This window comes from Trematomus bernacchii, unplaced genomic scaffold (genome assembly GCF_902827165.1).
Source record: "Trematomus bernacchii unplaced genomic scaffold, fTreBer1.1, whole genome shotgun sequence".
In the NCBI taxonomy this organism is placed as follows: domain Eukaryota; kingdom Metazoa; phylum Chordata; class Actinopteri; order Perciformes; family Nototheniidae; genus Trematomus; species Trematomus bernacchii.
Window position 1 is genome coordinate 10,668,242 of NW_022987739.1, and position 20,943 is coordinate 10,689,184.

General features: G+C 40.5%; 1 protein-coding gene across 9 annotated transcripts in view; it reads left to right on the forward strand.

Moving 5' to 3' along the window:
- LOC117495585 (ephrin type-B receptor 3-like) overlaps positions 1 to 6,011 on the forward strand; it is a 61,603-nt gene extending 55,592 nt beyond the window's left edge. For all 9 annotated transcript variants that reach the window (XM_034146893.1, XM_034146894.1, XM_034146901.1 and 6 more), the window contains one exon: positions 1,780 to 6,011. In XM_034146893.1, the coding sequence (XP_034002784.1) occupies positions 1,780 to 1,888 (109 nt within the window). In that variant the 3' untranslated portion in view covers positions 1,889 to 6,011. The remainder of the gene's footprint in view (positions 1 to 1,779) is intronic.
- The last annotated feature ends 14,932 nt before the right edge of the window (positions 6,012 to 20,943 follow it).

A 20,943-nucleotide genomic window follows, 5' to 3' on the forward strand; every position in this document is an offset into this window, starting at 1 on the left:
GAGTATTATGTAATCAGGATGGAACTAATAACAATCACCTGCTTTGAAAGCCAGGAAACCTGATACACAATCGACAAATACACAATTTAACAGCGCAGTACATTTTCTTAGAAAGCACTCGTCCCTGCTTCCTTAACTACAATGTCCAGTTGACCTTGACGATTCTCGTGTTTACAAACAGGAAATTATGTAATGTAAGTCATGGAAATGGGAAGCCGCTGATGATCAAATAAATGAATTAGGATTATAATGATTAATAAATTACCCTCATTAGTTGCATAATAAGCAATGGAGGTGGGGGTAATTTGTTTCAATTTGGCCAGGCTGACAGGTGTGGCGTACTGTGGCTCTTCGTTTCCTTTAATGGCCAGTAATTCCTCTAATGGTGCCCATTTATTATCATTTCATCCTCCGTTGCTGCACTGATGGGGGCGGCGAAATATATATAAAAAAAAACAAAAAAAAACACAATTTATTTGTGTGAAATTGCAGTGATGCACCATTATTTGGCTTTGCAGAGAATGGATGTGAAGTGTGGATCTGTGTGTATGTGCACAAGTACATGTGCATGTGCATGAGTTTAGGTGCACACTTATGTACTAAAATGGATGGGGCCGCAAAGTCATTGAGACAAGCAGAGTCTTTGGTGTCTGGGTATAATATTAGATTATCAGGAGTGTGTGTGTGTGTGTGTGTGTGTGTGTGTGTGTGGTGTGTGTGTGGTGTGTGTGTGTGTGTGTGTGTGTGTGTGTGTGTGTGTGTGTGTGTGTGTGTGTGTGTGTGTGTGTGTGTGTGTGTGTGTGTGTGTGTGTGTGTGTGTGTGTGTGTGTGTGTGTGTGTGTGTGTGTGTGTGTGTGTGTGTGACTAAACGGAGAGGACGCAGACTGTGGCAGAACCCCAGCAGTGAGCTAATCTCTGCCCCAGACGCCGTCCGCTCTCTCCTTGGCTATCAACTAGGGAAATCAAACAAGAGAGCGGAAAAGAGAGGTTCTTGTGATATAATTGTGGAGCGTTAAACCAACATGGCCGTGCTGATTAGATTATGCCGTCTGACTAATGACAGCCAAAGCAGGTGTACTCTCCCAGGCTTTTTTAAGGGTGAAGTAATGTCAACTGTATGTCAATGTCTTCATATTTTCCCACTGCACCGTCAACCACAGGTTAAGGCCCTCTAGCTGATGTGTGCTCTCAGCTACAAAAAATATTTACAATCTTCCAGTCTTATTTGCTGTAGTTTTTCTTGGTTATTTTTAAGCTTTGAGGAATACTGTGCAACAGTGACGAAGTTAAAGCTGATTTACTGGAACACAGAACCACTCTAAGTATGAATGACAGTCTCCTTACAGAGTAATCTGTCTTGTATCTTACAAAAAAATAAACCGCTTCCCTGTTTCTGTAGCTAAGTGGCAGGTTGGTGTAGACTCTGTGAAGTCTGCCATCTGCCGAACAGTAGCTAAGTTAGCTCTTTAATCATTAACTATAACATTATGGCCCTTTGACTCCCATACTCTTGCCCATCTGCTGGGAAACAGAAGTATGTTGCATTAAGACAAGCATTAACTATAGCTGGGTGAGTGTTCCCATTTTGTTGACATAACCTCTGGTAGCCATTTAATGGGTTATTGCCAAGATGCTGCGGTCTCTGTTTCCACATTGTAGAGTGTGTGTTTACTTGTGGGTGAGAAGTAAAATTTGCACTTCAACTTCCTTCATGCGATGTTTACTCTAAGTCTTTTTTATGACTGAGCCACCTGTTCTTATTTTTTTCTCTCTCAACAGGGACTTGCTTCGGATAGGAGTAACGCTGGCCGGCCATCAGAAGAAGATTCTCGGTAGCATTCAGGACATGAGACTACAGATGAACCAAACACTTCCTGTCCAGGTGTGAGCGACAGGACACATAAACCCATGCAGTCGAAGGACAGCCAGACAGGAAAAAGGGGGAGGAACTGTGCCAGAGAGAGCCATTGGAAAACCCTAGCTGCCTGACCCATCTCTGCCAATTAGACGCTATAAAACTGGCTTGCAGTGCCTCTGACAATTTTTTTTCTTTATTTCACTACCACTTCCTGTTCCTGATTTTGTGTTATTCGTCATTGTTGCTTTTCCATCCAATGAGAATTTGTGTGTTTTTGAAGGAGGAAGAAGAGTAAACCCCCTTATACCCCATGCGTGCCTCACCAACTCCGGTGTGGGTTGACGTTTGCATGCATGTGTGTTTTAGTGAGGTTGGCCTTAGCCCTGTAACTGAAATGTCACACTCCCCATGACCTCTCAACCCAGCTTTGATGAACGTTATAACCAGTACAAAATGAACGCCCTGGTATAAAAAAAGTGAACAAATGCTCACTCCCAAAAGAAGGAAAACAAAAACCGAGATGTTTTGGACCCACAGGACATACGGGACCATTCTTTCCCTGATAGCAGTGGTTTCACTGTGCACGCGTGTTATTCTCCATCTTCATATTGAAGGTGTATTATACACTTGCTGGTTAAGGGTGAGGTGGTGGAAGAAAATGTATGATGGGCTGAGGTCAAAGGTCAAGAGGATGACAGAGGTCGAAAAGGTCAAAGGAGGCCAGCCACATTTTTGGACACTTTTGCTGAATCCTCCATAGGTCACAAGATGAACTCTTCACCCTGACCTGAAGTGACTCAGGATAGCTCCACAGCTTGGGATCACCTGCTCATCATCTGTTCTTTTACACATACAAGTGTTTTATTTTTGTTCGTCCACACTTTTTTTCTTCTTTTTTTTTGGCTTTCTTACACATTTTTGGGAGATTTGTGGTTTCAAAATGGCCGGTCAAACCTAAGTACCCCAAGTGAACGCTGTATGTGATTAAGGGGAGACGAGGACTGTGGCAACACTATAGAAAGACCACTTGGCCTTTTGTGTGCGGTTTTTGTATGTGTGCGTGCGTGCACATATGTGCGTGTATGTGTGATTAAGTGTGCTTGGATGTGTGGGTGTGTCAAGTTGCACACAAGTATACTGTACAATACAGCTTCCGCTATTTGCCACCGTGGAGAATTAACGCATGAACTGAACTGTGACATGGAGCAAATATATCTGAAACAACTACGCTATATTCTGTGGACAACTGTTAAACATTCTTTTTAATTGAATCCAAAAAATGAACTCACAACATATATATATATACATCTATATATATGTACAATGCAGAGACTGAGAGAAACCATGATGGACACCATCTGGATTTAGAAATAATCAAAATTCTTATTTTAATATCTTGACATCCTGCCCTATGTATTTATTTGTACCTCACCTACCAATCCCCGCCCCCCACCAACCCCCAGATGGACTGAATTTGGGACAGTGGACTTGGAACAATCAGAAGGAAGAGAGACTCAAAGAGGATTCGCCTAATGAATTGCTGATTATTAAACAAAATAAATTGCATATAAATTGGATATTGTATTTTTGTTGTTGTTCTAAACAGCCTGTAAATGTTTTGTAACAAAAATACTATAAATAACAAAAGAAAAATGGTGTTTTGACAAAATGAAAGTGTTGTGATGTTTGATTTAGAGTGAAATTAACGGAACGAAAAGTAAAAAAAGAGAAAGTCAGGAGAGAGAGAGCTATAACACCCGTGGTTAGACAACATGTTGCCCTTTTGTTATTCATCCATTGTTGTGTGAGTGTTGGTGTAGGTGCATTCAAGTGTGTGTGCCACCTGACCTGGATATGATGCTTCCGCAATCCATTCTCATTCTCAATATACAGAGCATCTGTGAACCACTGAGCTGTTACTAATTGTCTTCTAGTCACATTAATTTAAACTCAAATACTCCTGCAAACCACTCAAATGTTGACCTAGGTTTTTCATTTGTCTTATGTACCATCACCTCCAACAAAAGGGTCCTCCTAAACTGTTTATACTGAAGAGTATTATGTACAACTCTTAAGGTATCATTAGGGAGAATGTTCAGAGATGATGCAACCAATCATTTCAATCACCCCAGAGGCAGAGCTCCATCAGTAGACCTGCAGTTTGCCTTCCTGCAACAGGATCCTCATCAGAGAATCCAGAGCTGTCAAGAGAAACCTATTGGTCTTTGTCTGTCAGCTCGATTAATGCAGCAGCCAATCTGGCATTGTGAGTATACGAGCATCCAGTGAGCGCAGGCATACAGGGTTCTGACCTATCATTATCTCTCTTCATTTCCTGTCTGGCCTGCAATCATCCTGTCTCAGCTCAGGCTGCTGCGTGATTAGTACAGTGCAGGATCAACAGCCCTGGCACGCAGACAGAAGAAAATCTGCAGACCCCCTCATCCTAAATGATAGCAGCTGCATCACGGAGAATGTACTATTTGTACTTCTCACTGAGGGGTGTTTGATAGTAGTGGATTGTGGGATGGGGCTGCACCGCTGCTGTGATCTTCCAGACAGAGTCCATATTGTTGGGGTTGGAGCTGATCAATGCAATATGTGAATAATATTAGTGAGCTGTGTAATAATAGCATGATGTTAGCGGCTAAGCATTGTCTTCCCATTTTACTTTAGTCAGCCTCTCTCAAGCCCTTTTAAAAAGCCATGGAGGATATTATGCAAAAAAAACATGTTCCCTGTTTTATATTGTTTCATCTTATTCTACATACAAACGTTTTTAATTCTTCTAGTACCGTATAAACCTGTAACAGTTGTAGCACACAATCAAGTAGTCATTTGACTCTTGTGTTCTCAAACTACAGGATTCAAGTCTCATATCCCTTCATGGTTTTCACCAGTGGAAGTGCAGTTTTCTGATGGCTGAGAATCAGAAGCGCTTGTATTGCCAGCGTTATCTATTATTTTGATGAGAATGTGCTCAAAATACTTGTTAGTTAAGCAAACATTTGTCTTCATATAATTCTGCAGATTTATTTTTGTTTCTCCCCAAAGCTAAAACATTATTTTGATTGGAAACGAGTGACAGAGTCTACTTTTGGAAATGAGAGAAGAGCAGAATTAATGCAATCAGAAGCTCACTTTTACCCAAAGTCTCCCAGGAATATTCAATTGTACTCCCTTCTGCACTGAGCTCAATTATTCAATCAGCTAAGCCCCACTGTTGTAGAGTCGCTTGTGGCACCAAAAAGACACTGATGAGCATACAAATAGAGGAGGGGGGCAAATGGGGGCTAAACACAATCAGATGGCAGACATGCCCACTCGTGAAAAATGGCAGCGCTTTGGAGCTTGAACCATTGATGAGGTGCACATGGTGCGCTGTGGTCTGGAGTTGTGTTCACCAAATTCAACTGGCCGTGAGTGATGAGCTCAACTGGCACTGTAGCGCATCTTAAAATGATTAAACTGCCACCACATCAACTGAAAACAATTAATCATTAAGTGGATCCTTCACACATTCATGGCAGTGTTTCAGACTTAACATTCACAGATCGGAAAGAAACCCCTCTTGCACATGCTTGCTGAAATTAAGATCGACTGTTATGTTTGTTCGTGTGTAAAAAAAGGTTTCTATTTTATACAGAAACACTTTGATCAGCAGAGGTTAGGCTTTTTCAGATGTGGTATCTCTTTGTGTGCCAATAAGATTCAAACTTTCCCAACATTCCTTCCACCTTTCCTTTCCTATTTTACATCCTTCACAGATCATCAAACACACCCACCCTTCCCGTAAACCATACACTAACAACTCTAATTTTCTTTTCTTCAGTTGTCTGTTTTGAATAAATATATACAGTACTGTCTTTTCTTCTGTCCTCTAACAAGCTAACTCCACATCTGTCTTTTGTTTACTTTTGAAAGCTCCTCTTGTTACAAGGAAGTGAGATGTTTCCGAGAGTAAATGTATAGTGAACTGCAAAGGGGGACAGAGTAAAGTGCTGAGAAATGCAATTGTTAATTCCTCTTTGAAAAGCATTAAGATGTATTTAATGGTGCAGGCATACACAAACAATTACTAAAAATGATGATGCATTCTTGTAGAAATATTTTTAAAAGACCCTTTTGCAATTAAATTATTTAAGAAATGTGACCCGATCTCCTGAGTTTTTTTTTGTTTTGTTTTTAAAAAGATAACTCACCCATGTGGACTTAATTATTCTTCCATAAGGTACCATGCCAGCTCATAATCACACTCATGTTCTCCAGTTGAGGAATCACCCAAGACAAACACATAACATTTCATTGCTTATCATTTATGGCCGTCTCTTGCTCCTATAACAATTTCCAGGACATAATGCTGTTTTTCAGCATTTATCAGTAAAATGTCTTGTTGATAAAGTGGTACCAGAAACTCCATTCAGATAACCACCTGCTTCAGATAAATATTTTGAAACTCCCAGATTAAACTTGGCAAATGTCTTGCTCAGTGTACAAGTCTCTGATTTGATTTTGAGGCAGGTTAAGCATGCATTTCCCCCCTTGCTTTGCAAAGGCTTTAGGACATTTAGAGTAACACTGTTTGTTTATAATGCTGTCTTTCATCTTGATAGCTACAGGCGTATGATGAATGGATATTGATCCGTGGGGAAAGTTACCCAGAGTTCATCTATTTATAATGCTCTTTCAGCCGCTAAGGTGCTCACTATTATTGAAGTTCCTACTACAAGGTAAAGACCACTTTTGTAAAAGTAGTATGCCAAATTTAGCTGAGAAAAGCCCTAGTTTAATTGTACATCTGTCCAGAGGAATACCGAACATTAGCACTATTATTCGAAGGTTACCATCACAATGAGAGTTGATGTTCTTTCAGCCAAAAAAGGTTTTCAAAACATGTCGTCACAACTAAATCAAAAAGTTTGCAATCCATAGAACCATGTCAGTGGCATGTAACACTAAAGCTCCCTATATTGTCTTTCAACCCACTAATGTATACGAGCTCCTCTCATCTCCGCAGGCACCGAGCCAACAGTCTTGTTTTTCAGCAAAAAAGGAGGGATGCTCAGATCATAGATTCTACCTCATCTGCCCCTCGCCTTGTCCCCTGGCATCCCTCTTCTCCCTTTCCCTGTCCAATTAAATACAGAGTCTTGGAATGGGTGGTCTCGGTGTCTGGATAGAGCAGATATTTTTGAATCGCTCCCCCCTAGATGCGCTCGGAGAAGTTTCAGAGGATTATGTGGGTTCTTTTTGTGTTGCAGCAGGCAGAATACATTTCATCTCAGATCTACCAAACTTCTACAGCTTCTTGTTTTTAACGGTTCTTGTTAGACGATGGACACACTTTATTAAATGTCCAGCAGCATTTCACGGCCAAACAGTCTCCTTTTTCTTGGCTAGTCTTTGGCAGAATAAAAGTTAACAATCCCATGTAGAGGAAATGTCATTATTTACAATGATACTGCATGTATCCTGAAACAGATTGGGAACCATATCATCCATTTTGATTTGTTTTGACTAGCCCAGATTGGTGATACTCCTTCAGTGCTTAATACGTAGTATAATCTGTCAGTTTGAGGCAAATATGGACAAATGCCAAGATGAACTAGAGCACTGTATACTTTACTACAGCTATTGACATAGTGTCCCATTACTCCAAGCTGCAGAATATTGATTCTGTGCAGGCCTGTTTCATCAAAATATGCCATATAATGCGCAGGGGAATTATTGAGATGTCAATTAAGATCAATTTCTTATCCCTGAGGCGCCATTAGCATAAATATCGCAATGCATTAGCATGTCTTTGCCACATGTCGGTCAGGACGAGGATCAATGCAAAACATGATCACAAAGCAACAGAAAAAATAAATAATCCGCTCCCTTAAACCTTCCTTACCCACTCCTTCCCCCTCATTTCCAAAGCCAAACTCTGTCTCCCTTTATTCTCCTTACAGACAATCCCTCGCTGTCCCCCGTTTACTAGCTTCCCACTAACACCCCCACACTCGTTCTCTGTCTACTTCTTCATCCTCTCCCATCTCTTCTGCCATAATCCGTCTCTTTCACTTCAGCTTGGCACAGCTAATTGGTCACGTCTGTACTGTGACATGGGGACCTGACATAATTGCTGGACAAATAGCGAGGCGTTTAGCTTCGGACCTGTCTCAGCTAAGCTGTACACAGACACCAGCCGACTGGAAAGCCTAATTACCACTCCAACCACGCAACCAACTTGCTAATTGGCAAACACTTGTGTGTGTGTGCCTTCGTGTTTTTTTGCACCTTTGTTTTCTTCGTTGCGTTACAAATCCTATAAAACAAACAACAACCACACAAATATAAGAATACTGCATAACTCTACAATCGTAGAAATACAAGACTTACATGTGTTATTCATTTCCATAAATTGGTCATCTGTGAAATGTCAGTTTCAGTGTGTCATACATCACATTCTTGTTGTTGTTGTTATATTTTGTTATGTTATTATTATGCTGTTTGTCATGACAATGCTAATGAAATGTCCCGTTTGATTAGCAGCTCATTCCAGACTTTCTCCACACACCACGCTTTTCTTTTCAATTTCCTTTCCTTTCCACCATCTTTCTAACACATGCACTGTCTTGCAGACCTGATTGAACTGATTATCACTTCCCAAGGTTTTTGGCATTTGATTAATTCCTTGCTTTTACAATACATTCATTATGTTGCACCAATTTCAGCTTATTTCTCCAATTTGTTTGCCTTTTAGCCTTTCGTGAGTGTGAATAAATGAATTAGGAAGTGGGTCTTGGTGAGCATTATTATTACATACTGTGACCCATATAAGACATATTTTAGAAATACGTGTTTTTTGAAGAACAAAGGGATGCTTAATTTCGAATAGCTACGGTATGTATAGTAAATAAATATTAACATAGTTGAAAAACACATTTTTCACTTTGTTCAATGCTTCTGATGCTTCGTTTCTATTCAATGGAACGTCACAAAGGATTATCCTACTGCAAACCCCTGACATATTTGACCACCCGCTCACATCACCCCCTTCCACAAAAGGGGGACCCAACCTTTTCTGCCCAAGAACAAGCATCCTATTGTTGGGTGTTTGGGTGCAGCTGCATGTTCATTCTGTCTGATGGGTTGAGTATGTCTGCCAGGGAAACAATATTCAACAGGACTGTGCCCGGGGACCGCGGGGTGACCTGGAGTTCACGGTCAAAGCTGGACAGTTGGTGGGAATCTGTCACATGTGAGAGGTATGGGAGCCTTCAGGTATGGCGAGGCCACTGAACAAGCGTATCAAAATGCCGCTGTGGAATGATAAGATGTTCTCATGGCTGCAGTTATCAAGATAGAGACTTAATTCACTGTAAACGGAGCGTAATACTAACACATGACGCATAAATCACATGGCCTAGCATAAAACTGCACCGACGTGGGTCTGCTGCTCAGGGGAATGGAGCTCACACATACAGCAATGCATACGATGCTCTGTGAGATAATGATTATATTTTCTTCCAGCCCCCTGCTGAGCTGCTGAGCTTGTGTCCTCTCTCACAGTTCAGCAGACGTCTAGCAGGCTTATGTTTGTGTGTTACAGAGAGTTTTTATGCACTGCTATGTTTGCAAAAGGCTTCAGGCACGTTGACTATTCATGAAAACAGTGCAGTATGCTGACCAAAAACATAATGATTTCAATATGGAAATGTTAAACTGTGGGTACTCAAATTGTATTGATAAGGTATGGACTCTAAACTCAAGGATGGGCATCGACCTGTATGCGCAGCACAATCAATTGGAGGACACACATATAAGATCATCTTTTAATCGGTTAATTGACCTGCCTGCAGGAGCCATCTGTGGACTACCTGTCTGTCTGGACCTATCAATTGAAAAAAGAATCCTTGTACCGAATACAAATTTGCAATAATCATTCTCAGTTTAGCTGATCTAATTATGAAGAATAATATCCCAACAAGCATCTGCTGTCCACTATTGCTTTGATGGGAATAGTCAAACTGCACCATCGATAATCTTGCTCACCAGCTAAAGATAATTAATAGCTTGTGCTTTGCACACAAGAAAGATGGTCATGACATTGCCAAGTCGAGGTCATTTTTGCTCTCCATTGATGTCACCGGTAGGCATGAAGGGAAGGGCCTTGTTCCTGCCTGACATCTCATTAACTGCTTGTCGATATTTATCAGTCTTAATCAGAGCTGTGGCAGGTCTGGTGTGATTACTTCCTGGGTGTGAAAGCAATCACACCTCGTCCTCCCCACTGTCCTTGATTTACGGAGGGAAAAAGAGTCAGGCATGTTTAAGGAAGTTTGAGATGGCTGCAATAAATGAAGATGGAATGGAAAAAAGCACATTCCCACATTCTGCTTTATCTTTCCTTATTGCAACCATACTGCGCAAGATAAAATAAATCAGCATCAGTAATGACAGACTATTTGTGTTATCTCTTAACAATTCAGTAAAGGGTTTTATTATTGTGTGTCTTCACCAAGTGAGTAGTTTTAGACACGTGTCAATACTTAACATCTCAGAAATGGACAAATCACATTGCAACTAGAATTGTTCCATTACATTCGGAATGGAAATATTATTTATTGTCATGACACCGATCAAACGACTTATTTATTTTGTCTGTGAAATCAAAACACTATACCTTGAAAATGATTTCCAAAGGGTTTATGTGCAGTAATTATTCTGAAATGTAAAATAAGCATAGTATAAATATCAAATGAGAAGAATATATCACAGAGACTTGATACTTTATTCACACTAGGGTAAGAAGAGGAAGAAAGAAAAGTGGAAAGGGTAAAAACAGTAATAACAATATCATATATATATCCTAAACACACAAAAACAGAAACTCCTGTCAAATAAAATGTAAGGAAAAATGTGTCCCTGATAATAATTTCCTGTATTCATTCTGTGGGCCAACCACAGGGCTGATGATCGGCCAATTATTTCCTTTGCCTTTTACAAGAAACATATTGAACCATTTTGATCGCAGAACATCCATATACGTAGCCTAAAGCAGTAGAAAATATTGCCAGCATGCAATCAATTGGAGGGGAAAATAATCACCCTGTAAAAAAGATAGTATCAACAAGAGAAACAACTTATTTGAAAAAACAGAAATAGAAACTCAGCCATTAAGAGGAGGAAGATAGACTGACATAGAAAAATGGAACAATGATCTTGTCCAGCAGCTGTAAAAACCTGAATTACATGTGTAATATGGTTTTATTAACACAAATGAGAAAAAACAACCTACTAGGTCAAATGTTGGATTGGAATGACCCAATAAAACTCAGATCAAGGGGGCAAATTATTTTTGTTCCCACACAAACTATTGTTTATATCTACCATCAGGTGTCCAGTCTTACCCTTTGCCCTCGCTAAGGACCTCTAACACGGCTAGAGTGGAGCAGGCTAATGTCAGGTGGCAGGCAGACAAAGGTGAGGCAACGGGGGGTGTTTGATAATGTGCGAACATTCTTGTGGGCTCTGCAGCTGTGTCGGTTTGAGGGCTAGCATGGTGTTTTCATGTGTCAACTTATTACAAACTCGGCTTCACCTCTCTGCACTGCCAATGACCTGTAAACAATACGAGTCGTCCGGAGTTGTCACGAAACAAAGGCGGCGGTTAAAAAAAGTGTAGCTTGAAGGTAAGGCCAACACAGCGGGATTGTCAAAGTGCTTTCCGGCCAATAAAATAGGATGAATCATACATTGTTTGATTTCAAACATAAACAAACGGTCTATTATGTTTGAATCTGTTTTCTTCCCTTTTGCTATTATGTTGTTGCGTTGGCATTGCGACGCTACACCAATCGCTTTACCCAGTTGAGCACCAATCACGGCCGCTCCAGTCACAGCTGAGGTTTCTGATTGGACAAAAGTGACCGATATGTGACCCTGCCGGCGGCCTGACACTCGCATCATGGCGCACAGGGTCATACAAAGGCCAGACCGTGATGCATCTTGGGTAAAAATGTGTCCTCTTTTTCGGAGAAGGCGGAGGGCAGTTGTGAAAGCAGAAAAGCAGGACAGCTGGTAGAAACGAGAAGCCATCATTATGTTAAACTAGACTGATTAAAATAAACGAATCAGACATTCAAGCTTTAAGCATAGTTGTTGCCCTCATGCTACACCAGCGAGCGTTGTGCTAAGTAAATGTATCGAGACAAGCCTAAACACACAGTGCTCACATAACGCTCATTAACGAAGATTTGCATCAAGGCTAATTTAGCAGAGCGCACTATCAGGGTGTAAATAGTGTCCAATGATGAACAATAAAGGCATTCAATAGAGGCCTAGTTAGCGCAGGCAATTGCCTCGCATTACATTCTAGATCGTTAGAGCCGGTCATATTAAACACATGGAAAATGTGAAATAAAAGCGATGCTCCACACATCAAAGCCTGCCCATAAACTCAGCTCCTCTAATAAGATTAGATGTGCTAATTTGTGAGGCCGTATTATCTAGTACTATGTTGCTAGTAATTGAAGAGGAAGAGAATGTCTGACTTTAAAGGATATTGGTTGTAAGAGCATTTTAACTGCAGTGATGTGCTGTTGGTTCTGCTGTTCTCGTCTACCCTTAATCTTTCTCGCGTAATCCTGCACATAAAGGTTGCTGTATATTGATAAAGCAAGCGATTTTTTGCAATTGAAGTTTTCACAACAATCAGTGTGGTAAGACTGTTAAAATGATGGTCAGTACATTGACATTTTAGTTTATATTAGAATTCAGACATAATTTGCTCTTGACTTAAGTATCTTTGCTGAACAGGTTGTGATTTTTGCTTCCTTCAGATGGTTGCACCTACACCAGAGAGATTACCACTATGCGTGTGCCAGTATGTGACTGTGTGTGGTCATACCTCTGGCTGTTCATGTTTACTTTCATATCTTCATACTTGGATGCAAACGTGTGCGTGTCTTCAGAGGAGAAGGTTTCGCAGCGTTGACATCTGAACACGATCCCTCCCTGATGGGAGCAGAAAAAAGGATTAGCGGCAGTTTAAACAAAAAAAAATCTTGACATGCTTGACAACAACAATACAAGCACACCTCCCTACCATACATGCTCCAGTAGTTCCGTGTGATGTGATAAAAGCCAACACATAGGCTGAGAGGCATGGCAGACAGTTGGAAGACAGGCACAGACACAGCTCAATCCCTCACTTCTCCTGGAAGAGAAGCATCACCTGCACCTTGCAAAATGGTTTCAGCAGCATAGATTTATATTTAAAATGTTCTATTATTCAGTTCACTCTTTTTCCAAAGACGGTATGTGGGAAAGAGTAACACTGTATTTTCAGTGATTAGATTTCCTTCTTTGTTCTAATCGCAGACTTTGAATATATCGTAATAACTACTGCTATTGCTGCTTTATGGTCCACTTAAATACAGTTGTGATTAGGTTTGGGTATACATGTTAAAACAGGTCTGCAGTAAAACCACCACCAATTAGCATTGTCTACAAATTAGTGATTAGATTTATTTGTAATAAATGCCATACCCATACTGTATTTCCTAAGAGCTGTCCCACATGTTTTCTGCCACTGGCTGCTAAATTGCTTTGCCTATAGCACTTAAAGGGTCAACTGCTTCTGCGCAAGGGCAGAAAAATAGTAGTGACAGGGTGAGTTTGAGAGGCAAACATCCTGTGCACCTTCTTGTTTACACATTCCGAATCGTTTTGAACTGCCGACCCTTTGGTCAGAAGCGCCGTTCTCTCACTGTGAACTTGCCGCCATGTATAGTTGAGATAATGTGTCCGTGGTTACTGGCTGAGCCCATTTTTCCTCAGGGCACACACCTTCTAACTGGACTGGTGATTATTGCCAGACTTTATTGCCTCTGCCAGGGAACATTCTTTACACGCACTGTTCACAAAGGTGCAATCTTTACACACAGATTACATCCAAACAAGAAAACATGCATTCCTGCACACAGGAACGCACACGGTTCACCTTGAAGAACACGAAGATACTGATTTTTCTCCATCAGGACTTGGAGAACAGTGAAGGGCAATCGAATCGATTTGATAACAGGGGAGAAGCAGTGATTATGGTAATATGTCTTGGTGTGACATATATAAGAAAAAAAACACAGCTAAGCCCCGAAAGGGACGCCTATTGTTTTCACTGCTATTATACTCTTTTAGTTCCTCCACTTTGATCCCTTCCCCTTGCCCCTCCTTTGCCTGTTGCCTTCGTTTTAATCCACATCACCATCTGCCCCCTGCTCCACGGGTCAAAGAGCGGTCATGTTTACTGAAGTGGATTGCAGCTCTGTTGACAAATGATGACGTATTGTAGGTTTATTACAAAGCTGTGTCCCTCGATTATGTTTTTCTTGCTCCACTGATTCTCCCCGCATATGTCCTCCCCCACCTTCTCCCTGCAGACACGAACTCATGACTGCGGAAATTAAGTGTGCGTGCTATCAATGTAGCCTACATGATTACATCTACAAATTGCATAAGGTGTATATCTCTCATACTGTATATCTCTTTACAACCACCATTTCAATTCAATGTTGCAGCATGCTCATCTGCATGTATCCTTCATTTTCTGTCATAGTTAGATACATGTGATGTGTATGTGCATTTAACATCTGCTGCTGAGCTTAACACCAGCAACATGTGACAACTTCTATTTAGCTGGTCTCTTGAACAAGTTCAAAATTACTTCCAGGTTTTTAATTTAACATCTTACTTTCATGCCATATAATATATACACAGTGAAGACTTCAACTTGATGTTGAGTTTGTATGGCAAGGTGCACAAGTATATATCCATTATCACCATCAACACATCCACAATAATAATAATAATAATAATAATAGTTTGTTCTCTCTATTCTGTAACTTTAAAAGCTTTTCTGATGGAGATGAGATGAGATGAGATGTGGCATGCGCATGTGCACAGCGCCAAAGTAAGTAGACTGACAACTGTGATGAATAGCTTTCAATCAGGCCACAAAATGGGTTCACACACCTATTGAAGGGGTTTAGTGATACAATTATTGTTAAGAAGAAGGGCTATTTGGATTACTTTGTAGGAAATTAATCACAACCTGATGTAATGTATCAGTGGTAAAAATAACACAAAAATCATTTAACCTTGTGGAAGAAGACATTTCTTAAATTGTTTGAGATGATTTGTATTCAGCTAAGATCTGTGAAAGTTAAACTTAATTGGTATGAGGTTTGAAAGTTGTGGAGGTTAGGGAGTACTTTGCTGACCGAGGATCTGGGAATAAAAACATGTGTCATCAATCTGTAGAATTGAATCATTTGGAAGTGAAGTTAGAGTTTCATTATTTTTATTACACCATTGCAAAACGTTCTAGTATCCAGTTTAAATTATGTATATTAGTTTATAACCTGCTAACTGGATTCAAGAACTTAAACAGTTAGCAGAAAATTGTAAGGAATTAGGAAAAATATGCACGTCAACATGGTATACATAATCTCTGCTGATGACATGATGTTGGTTTTCCTTACATGCGGCTCTGTATAGCCATACTCTTACATTAATTTGATGGCAAGAAAAACATGATTTAATATATTATCTATTAATCACAGTTAATTAACACATTTGAAGGACCCAATCTCCATAATGAGTCATTTTTACTTTTGATTCTTAAGGCCTTGTCTTTGTTGTCATGTGTATAAATGTGCTTTTCTTATATGAAATTCTCAATAAATGCAAATTCATTCGTGACACCGATATTTGAACATGGCTATTTGGCAATGATACACATGAAACAAACTAAAAACGAAACCAAAGACACTAAAAATAAATTGCACTCAACTGGGAATCTGTTAATCTCCCTTTCTTCTTTGCTGTTAGACTCCCCTGTGTGTCAGTGAGTGAGCACAATTTAACCTGTCCCAAGCCAGTTAACCTCATAAGGACCAGTGTGCCAGCTGGCATGATGGGAGGGAAAGCAATGCTACTCCATCTCCAGTTAGTGCTTAAAGCTTGCCCAGCCGTGCCACACAGTGCGAGCATGCAGGCGCCCTGTCCCGAGGCAATCAACCTGCTTTGGAACAGGAGCAAAGAGCCACATCCTCTCTTTGCCTCAAGCCAGTAATCAAATAAGTACCTACCTCACCGCAAAACTATTAAATCAAAGTATAACAAGTCATGCGATAATTCTGTGGAAATTAAAAGATCAGAGGCAATGCAAGTTGGGTATCAAAAATGAAATATTGCAGTTTGTGGTTAACCTGCCATCATCAGGATGTCATAAATGTGTTAATCATCACTTTAATCAATGAATGAACTGTTTGTTTACATGTATTACCTGCTGAGCGGGGAGACATTGATGGGCATGTCAGATCCTGTAAAGAGAGACCTTACATTTGCCAGTTTAAACATAGCTAAAGGGTTACAGGTATATAGACATGATTATCAATACTGGGATAATAGGCACCCCTGAAATGAATAAAAAAGAAAACCTAAAGAAAATATGTTTTCCTATAGACTTTAATATTCATTTTAAAATAATTGTCTTAACATTGATATGTTATCTGAATGTTCACATTGACTGTGACCAATGTTTGTGTTTTCCTGGTAGGAAAGGTCAGTCAAGGGCAGAGAAAGATGATAATGAGCATTAGGGCCGCCATATTTAAAGTCCTCGTCCAGCGTGTCTATCGATGTTGAAACTGGAGCAGGGTGAGGGGAAGACCGTTTAGACACAACCTGACATTGTTGGCCTGTCTGAACCATCAGGGGAACATAACAAGGTCATAACCAAACTGGGAGCATGGCGCCAGAGGTCAGCATGCCATTCAGCTGCTATGGGGTAGACAGGACATGTTGTGCCCTTGCACCCCAGGGTGCTCTGTTGCAATCAACTACACAGTCACCTTTGAACTTGAAGCCCTGTTGATTCGATACACATGTGAAAGTAGTTACTGCTGTGGCCTCTCGGAGGTTGCACAAGGTCCAACGCGAACTGCAGCAGGAAAAAAATGAATTATGGTTTGTGAATACTACTTTACTTTACGTAATTTGTATTAATTAATACACAATTAGTTTTATATTTGGTTCAGCAATAAACGTTTCCAGTTTGCAATTGCAGTTTCCTGTGTAAAATAAAATACAACATTTATATTTGGGTCAAAATACATTTCTAAAAAAAAGGCTTTACAGGTCAACATTGATAACTAACCAAACCAAGGTGTATATGATAACTTGTCTTTGTTCTTTTTTCTTTTAAAGTCTCTGTCCTTTATTTAATTCAAAAAATGCAATACAGTATGTGATTAATTCCAATAAATAGATCTAATAAATGTGTTATATGACAGCATAACAGAATATGATCTACAACTATTTCACCTTTGAAACTCAATAGTCCATACTGCTCTATATTGTTTCATTTGCTTCCGTCAAAGACTGGTATATTATCCAAAACCATTACCTACCTCTTTCCAATTCAAGCTTACTTTACCCCAAAGTGGAATAAAACACGATTAATGATTTCAATTACTCTGACCCTGCTTGCCGTTTACAGTGCCTGAAGTCTGGGCGAAGAGCTGTGCTGCATAAAAGCGGATGGTGAAGGACATTTACTAGGGGAATGATTCAGTAAGGGGACTGGCAGTTTGTGCTGGCTCATCAGTGGAGGAACAGAGCTTCTCTTTGTGCCGGAGCCTTCCTATTGCTTAGCTTGGAAAAAATGTAAAAATGGTAAAAATGTAGATTCATACTGCTGATGGTGCTGGCCTTCCATTCTCTTTTACAAGTTTCATGATGAGATACCTGCGTAATTGGTCTCATTACATTTCAAAATGAGCAGAATGTCTTAACATGTAATGTGCCTTGGGCTTAAAAAAGGGAGAACAACACATTTACCATCCTTTAAAGTTATGTTGGATGTGAGGAAAATGTTGAATGTTTTGATATTGAGGTAATATCTATCAGGAGACTTTGTTTTATCTACTGCATACATATTGCATACATATCATCCAGTAGATATACATGCCTGCATAGATTGCTACTCCACTTCTTATAAAATGTGTCATAATAATTGTATACAACACATGTAAAAAGAGGAAAAAAAGAGCCTCTAAATAATCTCATCCGAATAATTATTGTTGGATTACCATGCATCAGGTGACCAGGACACCAATTGAATGCTAATGTTTGTTATTGTGCATTTGCAAAGATAAATATAAATATGTTCAGCACACTTGGCTGGAATAGGGTTAACCTGACCTGAACATTAGTAGACTGAAGCATTTTATGAGACTGTGTTGGGAATAAGGAAAAGAAGAGGTTAAGTTCCTGCATGGTTTCAATTTGAACACCTGCCATACATACTAAAAATGCATAACCTCTTAATACTGTAAGGTCCTTTGGATAAAAGCATACACCATATGAAAAGAAGATGAGGCTAGGTGATAGAATGTTCGGGTGCACATTAGCTTGGCTTGAGGTCAGAAAATAATACCTTTTTATTTTCATCTTCACAGGCGAGGCTGAGAAGGCACAGGCTTGGCTACAGATTAAGTGAGGCAGACCCGCTCTACTAGGTCCATCCCATATACTTTCCTCGTCATCTTCACATAGATATCCCTTTAACAAGAAAGTTGCCTGAGGAGGTCTTGAATATTTAAGAGTGAAAAGAAAATACATGCACAGACAGCAGCTGATCTTAATTACCTGAACTGCACCTCACAAGGCTTTTAAAATGAAAATGATAGCTCTTGATAGCAGAAGGTGGCTGATGGCATTGCATTAGCGCATTCAATAAGTTAAAACACTCTGTGCCAGTGAATCAAATCAATTTAAATATTAGATCAAGGTATGTGGTCAAAAACATATTTCACAGTTACTATATACATAGGCCAGTGCTTCGGGGGGTTGCTTTTTAAAGTCGCTTTAGTGAGATATCATTTAATGTGGCTGGTGGTCTTCCCTTAGCCACGTCATTGGACATGAAGATTTTGTGACCCAGACTGAGTGTCATGTTCACAGAATCCAAGCCTGTCATTCAGCAGGGTGTTAAGTATCAGTGTGTTGAACAATTATTACAACACAAAAAAAACAGGTGTCTCTGTTCAAGCTACACTTCAAAGCACTCCGGTGGCCTTTGAAGTCATAGCGTGCCAATACCTGGGTGAAATAGATAGACAGCAATCCCATTTGCGTATAATTCCTCCTTTTCATAAGTCTACCGCTGAACAAATAGGAGGAGAGGAAAAGATAGAAATACAAAACAAAATGTGTTAAGTGGATTCCTTCGTCGCCTGTAATCTCACTGTGCTGTTGAAACGCCTCTAGAACTCGGCGGTGAGGTCGGACAGTAACAATGTCCTTTTCAGCGGGCGATGAAAGAGTTCCAAGTCATTCCCTATTCTGTGTGGGCCTTTGTGCCCCTTATCCACTTATTCAAATCAGTATAAATGGCAATGTGTCATATTAGCAGGCTAAGCAAAAGAACTGAGAAATGCTTTGATATGTATGGAAACAAAAGTGAAAAGACTAGCAGAGCAGGCCATGTGAACACACAGGCCCAATCCAATGATCCTCTCTAGGCTGCTTTGTGACATTCCCGCTTTGGTAGAGGTTACAGACAGCCAGTGTGTGTACATCTGTGTGTGAGTATAGCTTTCTAGCAATACGTATATGCACTTAGGAGCAATGCGATTTAAAACTGAGGCCTTATTATGCATACAATGCTGTCCTCACAAACAGACACCTCCCTCCAGATAGAGGGAAAGGAATCCGGGGAATATCAGTCAGCCAGACTGGGGCCTCAGATTGACACAGCGGACTTAAACTGACAGACTATGCGAGAAAATAGAGGGAGGCTCTGGGAGCAGCATCAGTGGGCTGAAGATGTCAGCACCATATCCGTCATCTCCGCATATTAGTGAATGCAAGAACTATGAAGCATAATCGTTAATTAGCTGGGGCATGAACTTGCCTTGAAAGAAACCCTGAACATTCCAAGGTCTTCCCACCCTCCCTGGCGCTTTCATTCTGCCGCCCCTTTCCCCAGTGGCCCTGTCTCTCCTTTTACACAAGTGAGGATAACCGTGGCCCTTCTTCACCCAGCCGCCCCGTTTTATCATTTGAAAAAACAAAAGGAGAGGAGGGGGAGAAAGGAGAGGCGAGGGTTGGGGGAAAGGCCATTCAGAGTTCTGAGAGTGTCTCTAAACAGGATTAGAATAGGAGTAAACAGTAGCATGCTGCATGGGGGGGCCAATGGGATGTGAGATGGCTCGAAGGGGATGGGTGGGGAAGACAATGGTTAGATTAGCCATCTGTGGGGCTTCTGGTGCCCGCCGTCATTAACCGGCTTAGGGCCCCACAGTAACACCAGACACCCTCCTTCCCTCATGCATAAAGTATCAAGCCTTTTGAGACATGTGTGTGCGTGTGTTTGCGGGGATGGTTGGGTGACAGGGGGAGATAGTTGTTTAAAGGTAATGTCCAATGAAGCTGATAATTGCATATACAAACCGACACACCCCCATGCATAAGTAAATAATGTGTGTTTTTGCACATCTGCTTCAACACTTAAGCCTTTGCCAGCCCATAGACACACAGAAATTTAGCATAACCTCACCACGACAACAACATGCCCCCACCCCTGCATCCCCAGTCTCAGTCCCAGTTCAGGGGAACACAGTTTGACATTTGCTTTGTCTCCTTTTTGTCTTAGAAGATCTGTGCCATTTTGCATATCACTTGCATTGGTTGGAGGGGACACATGACTAAAACTGGGACCCCATTCAAGTATTTACCACCGAGCCAAGAGAGATAGTGAAGCGGTAAATCTAGTCTGTTCACAATGGGCATTGATGCCGTTTTAATTCCCAAATGGGAACATTTGATGAGTACCCATTGCCTGCCATGTCTAATTTATCCATACTGTGAATTTTATTTTAGTGTTGTTTAGTTTTGTATTGGTTGACACTGACAATTTACTTTCTTACTGAACCTATTTATTATTTTGAATATATTGACTTGATGTGTAATGATGTACTGCACACAGAACAAAATACAGGTTTAACAGAGGCAACAAGATATAAAGGGAA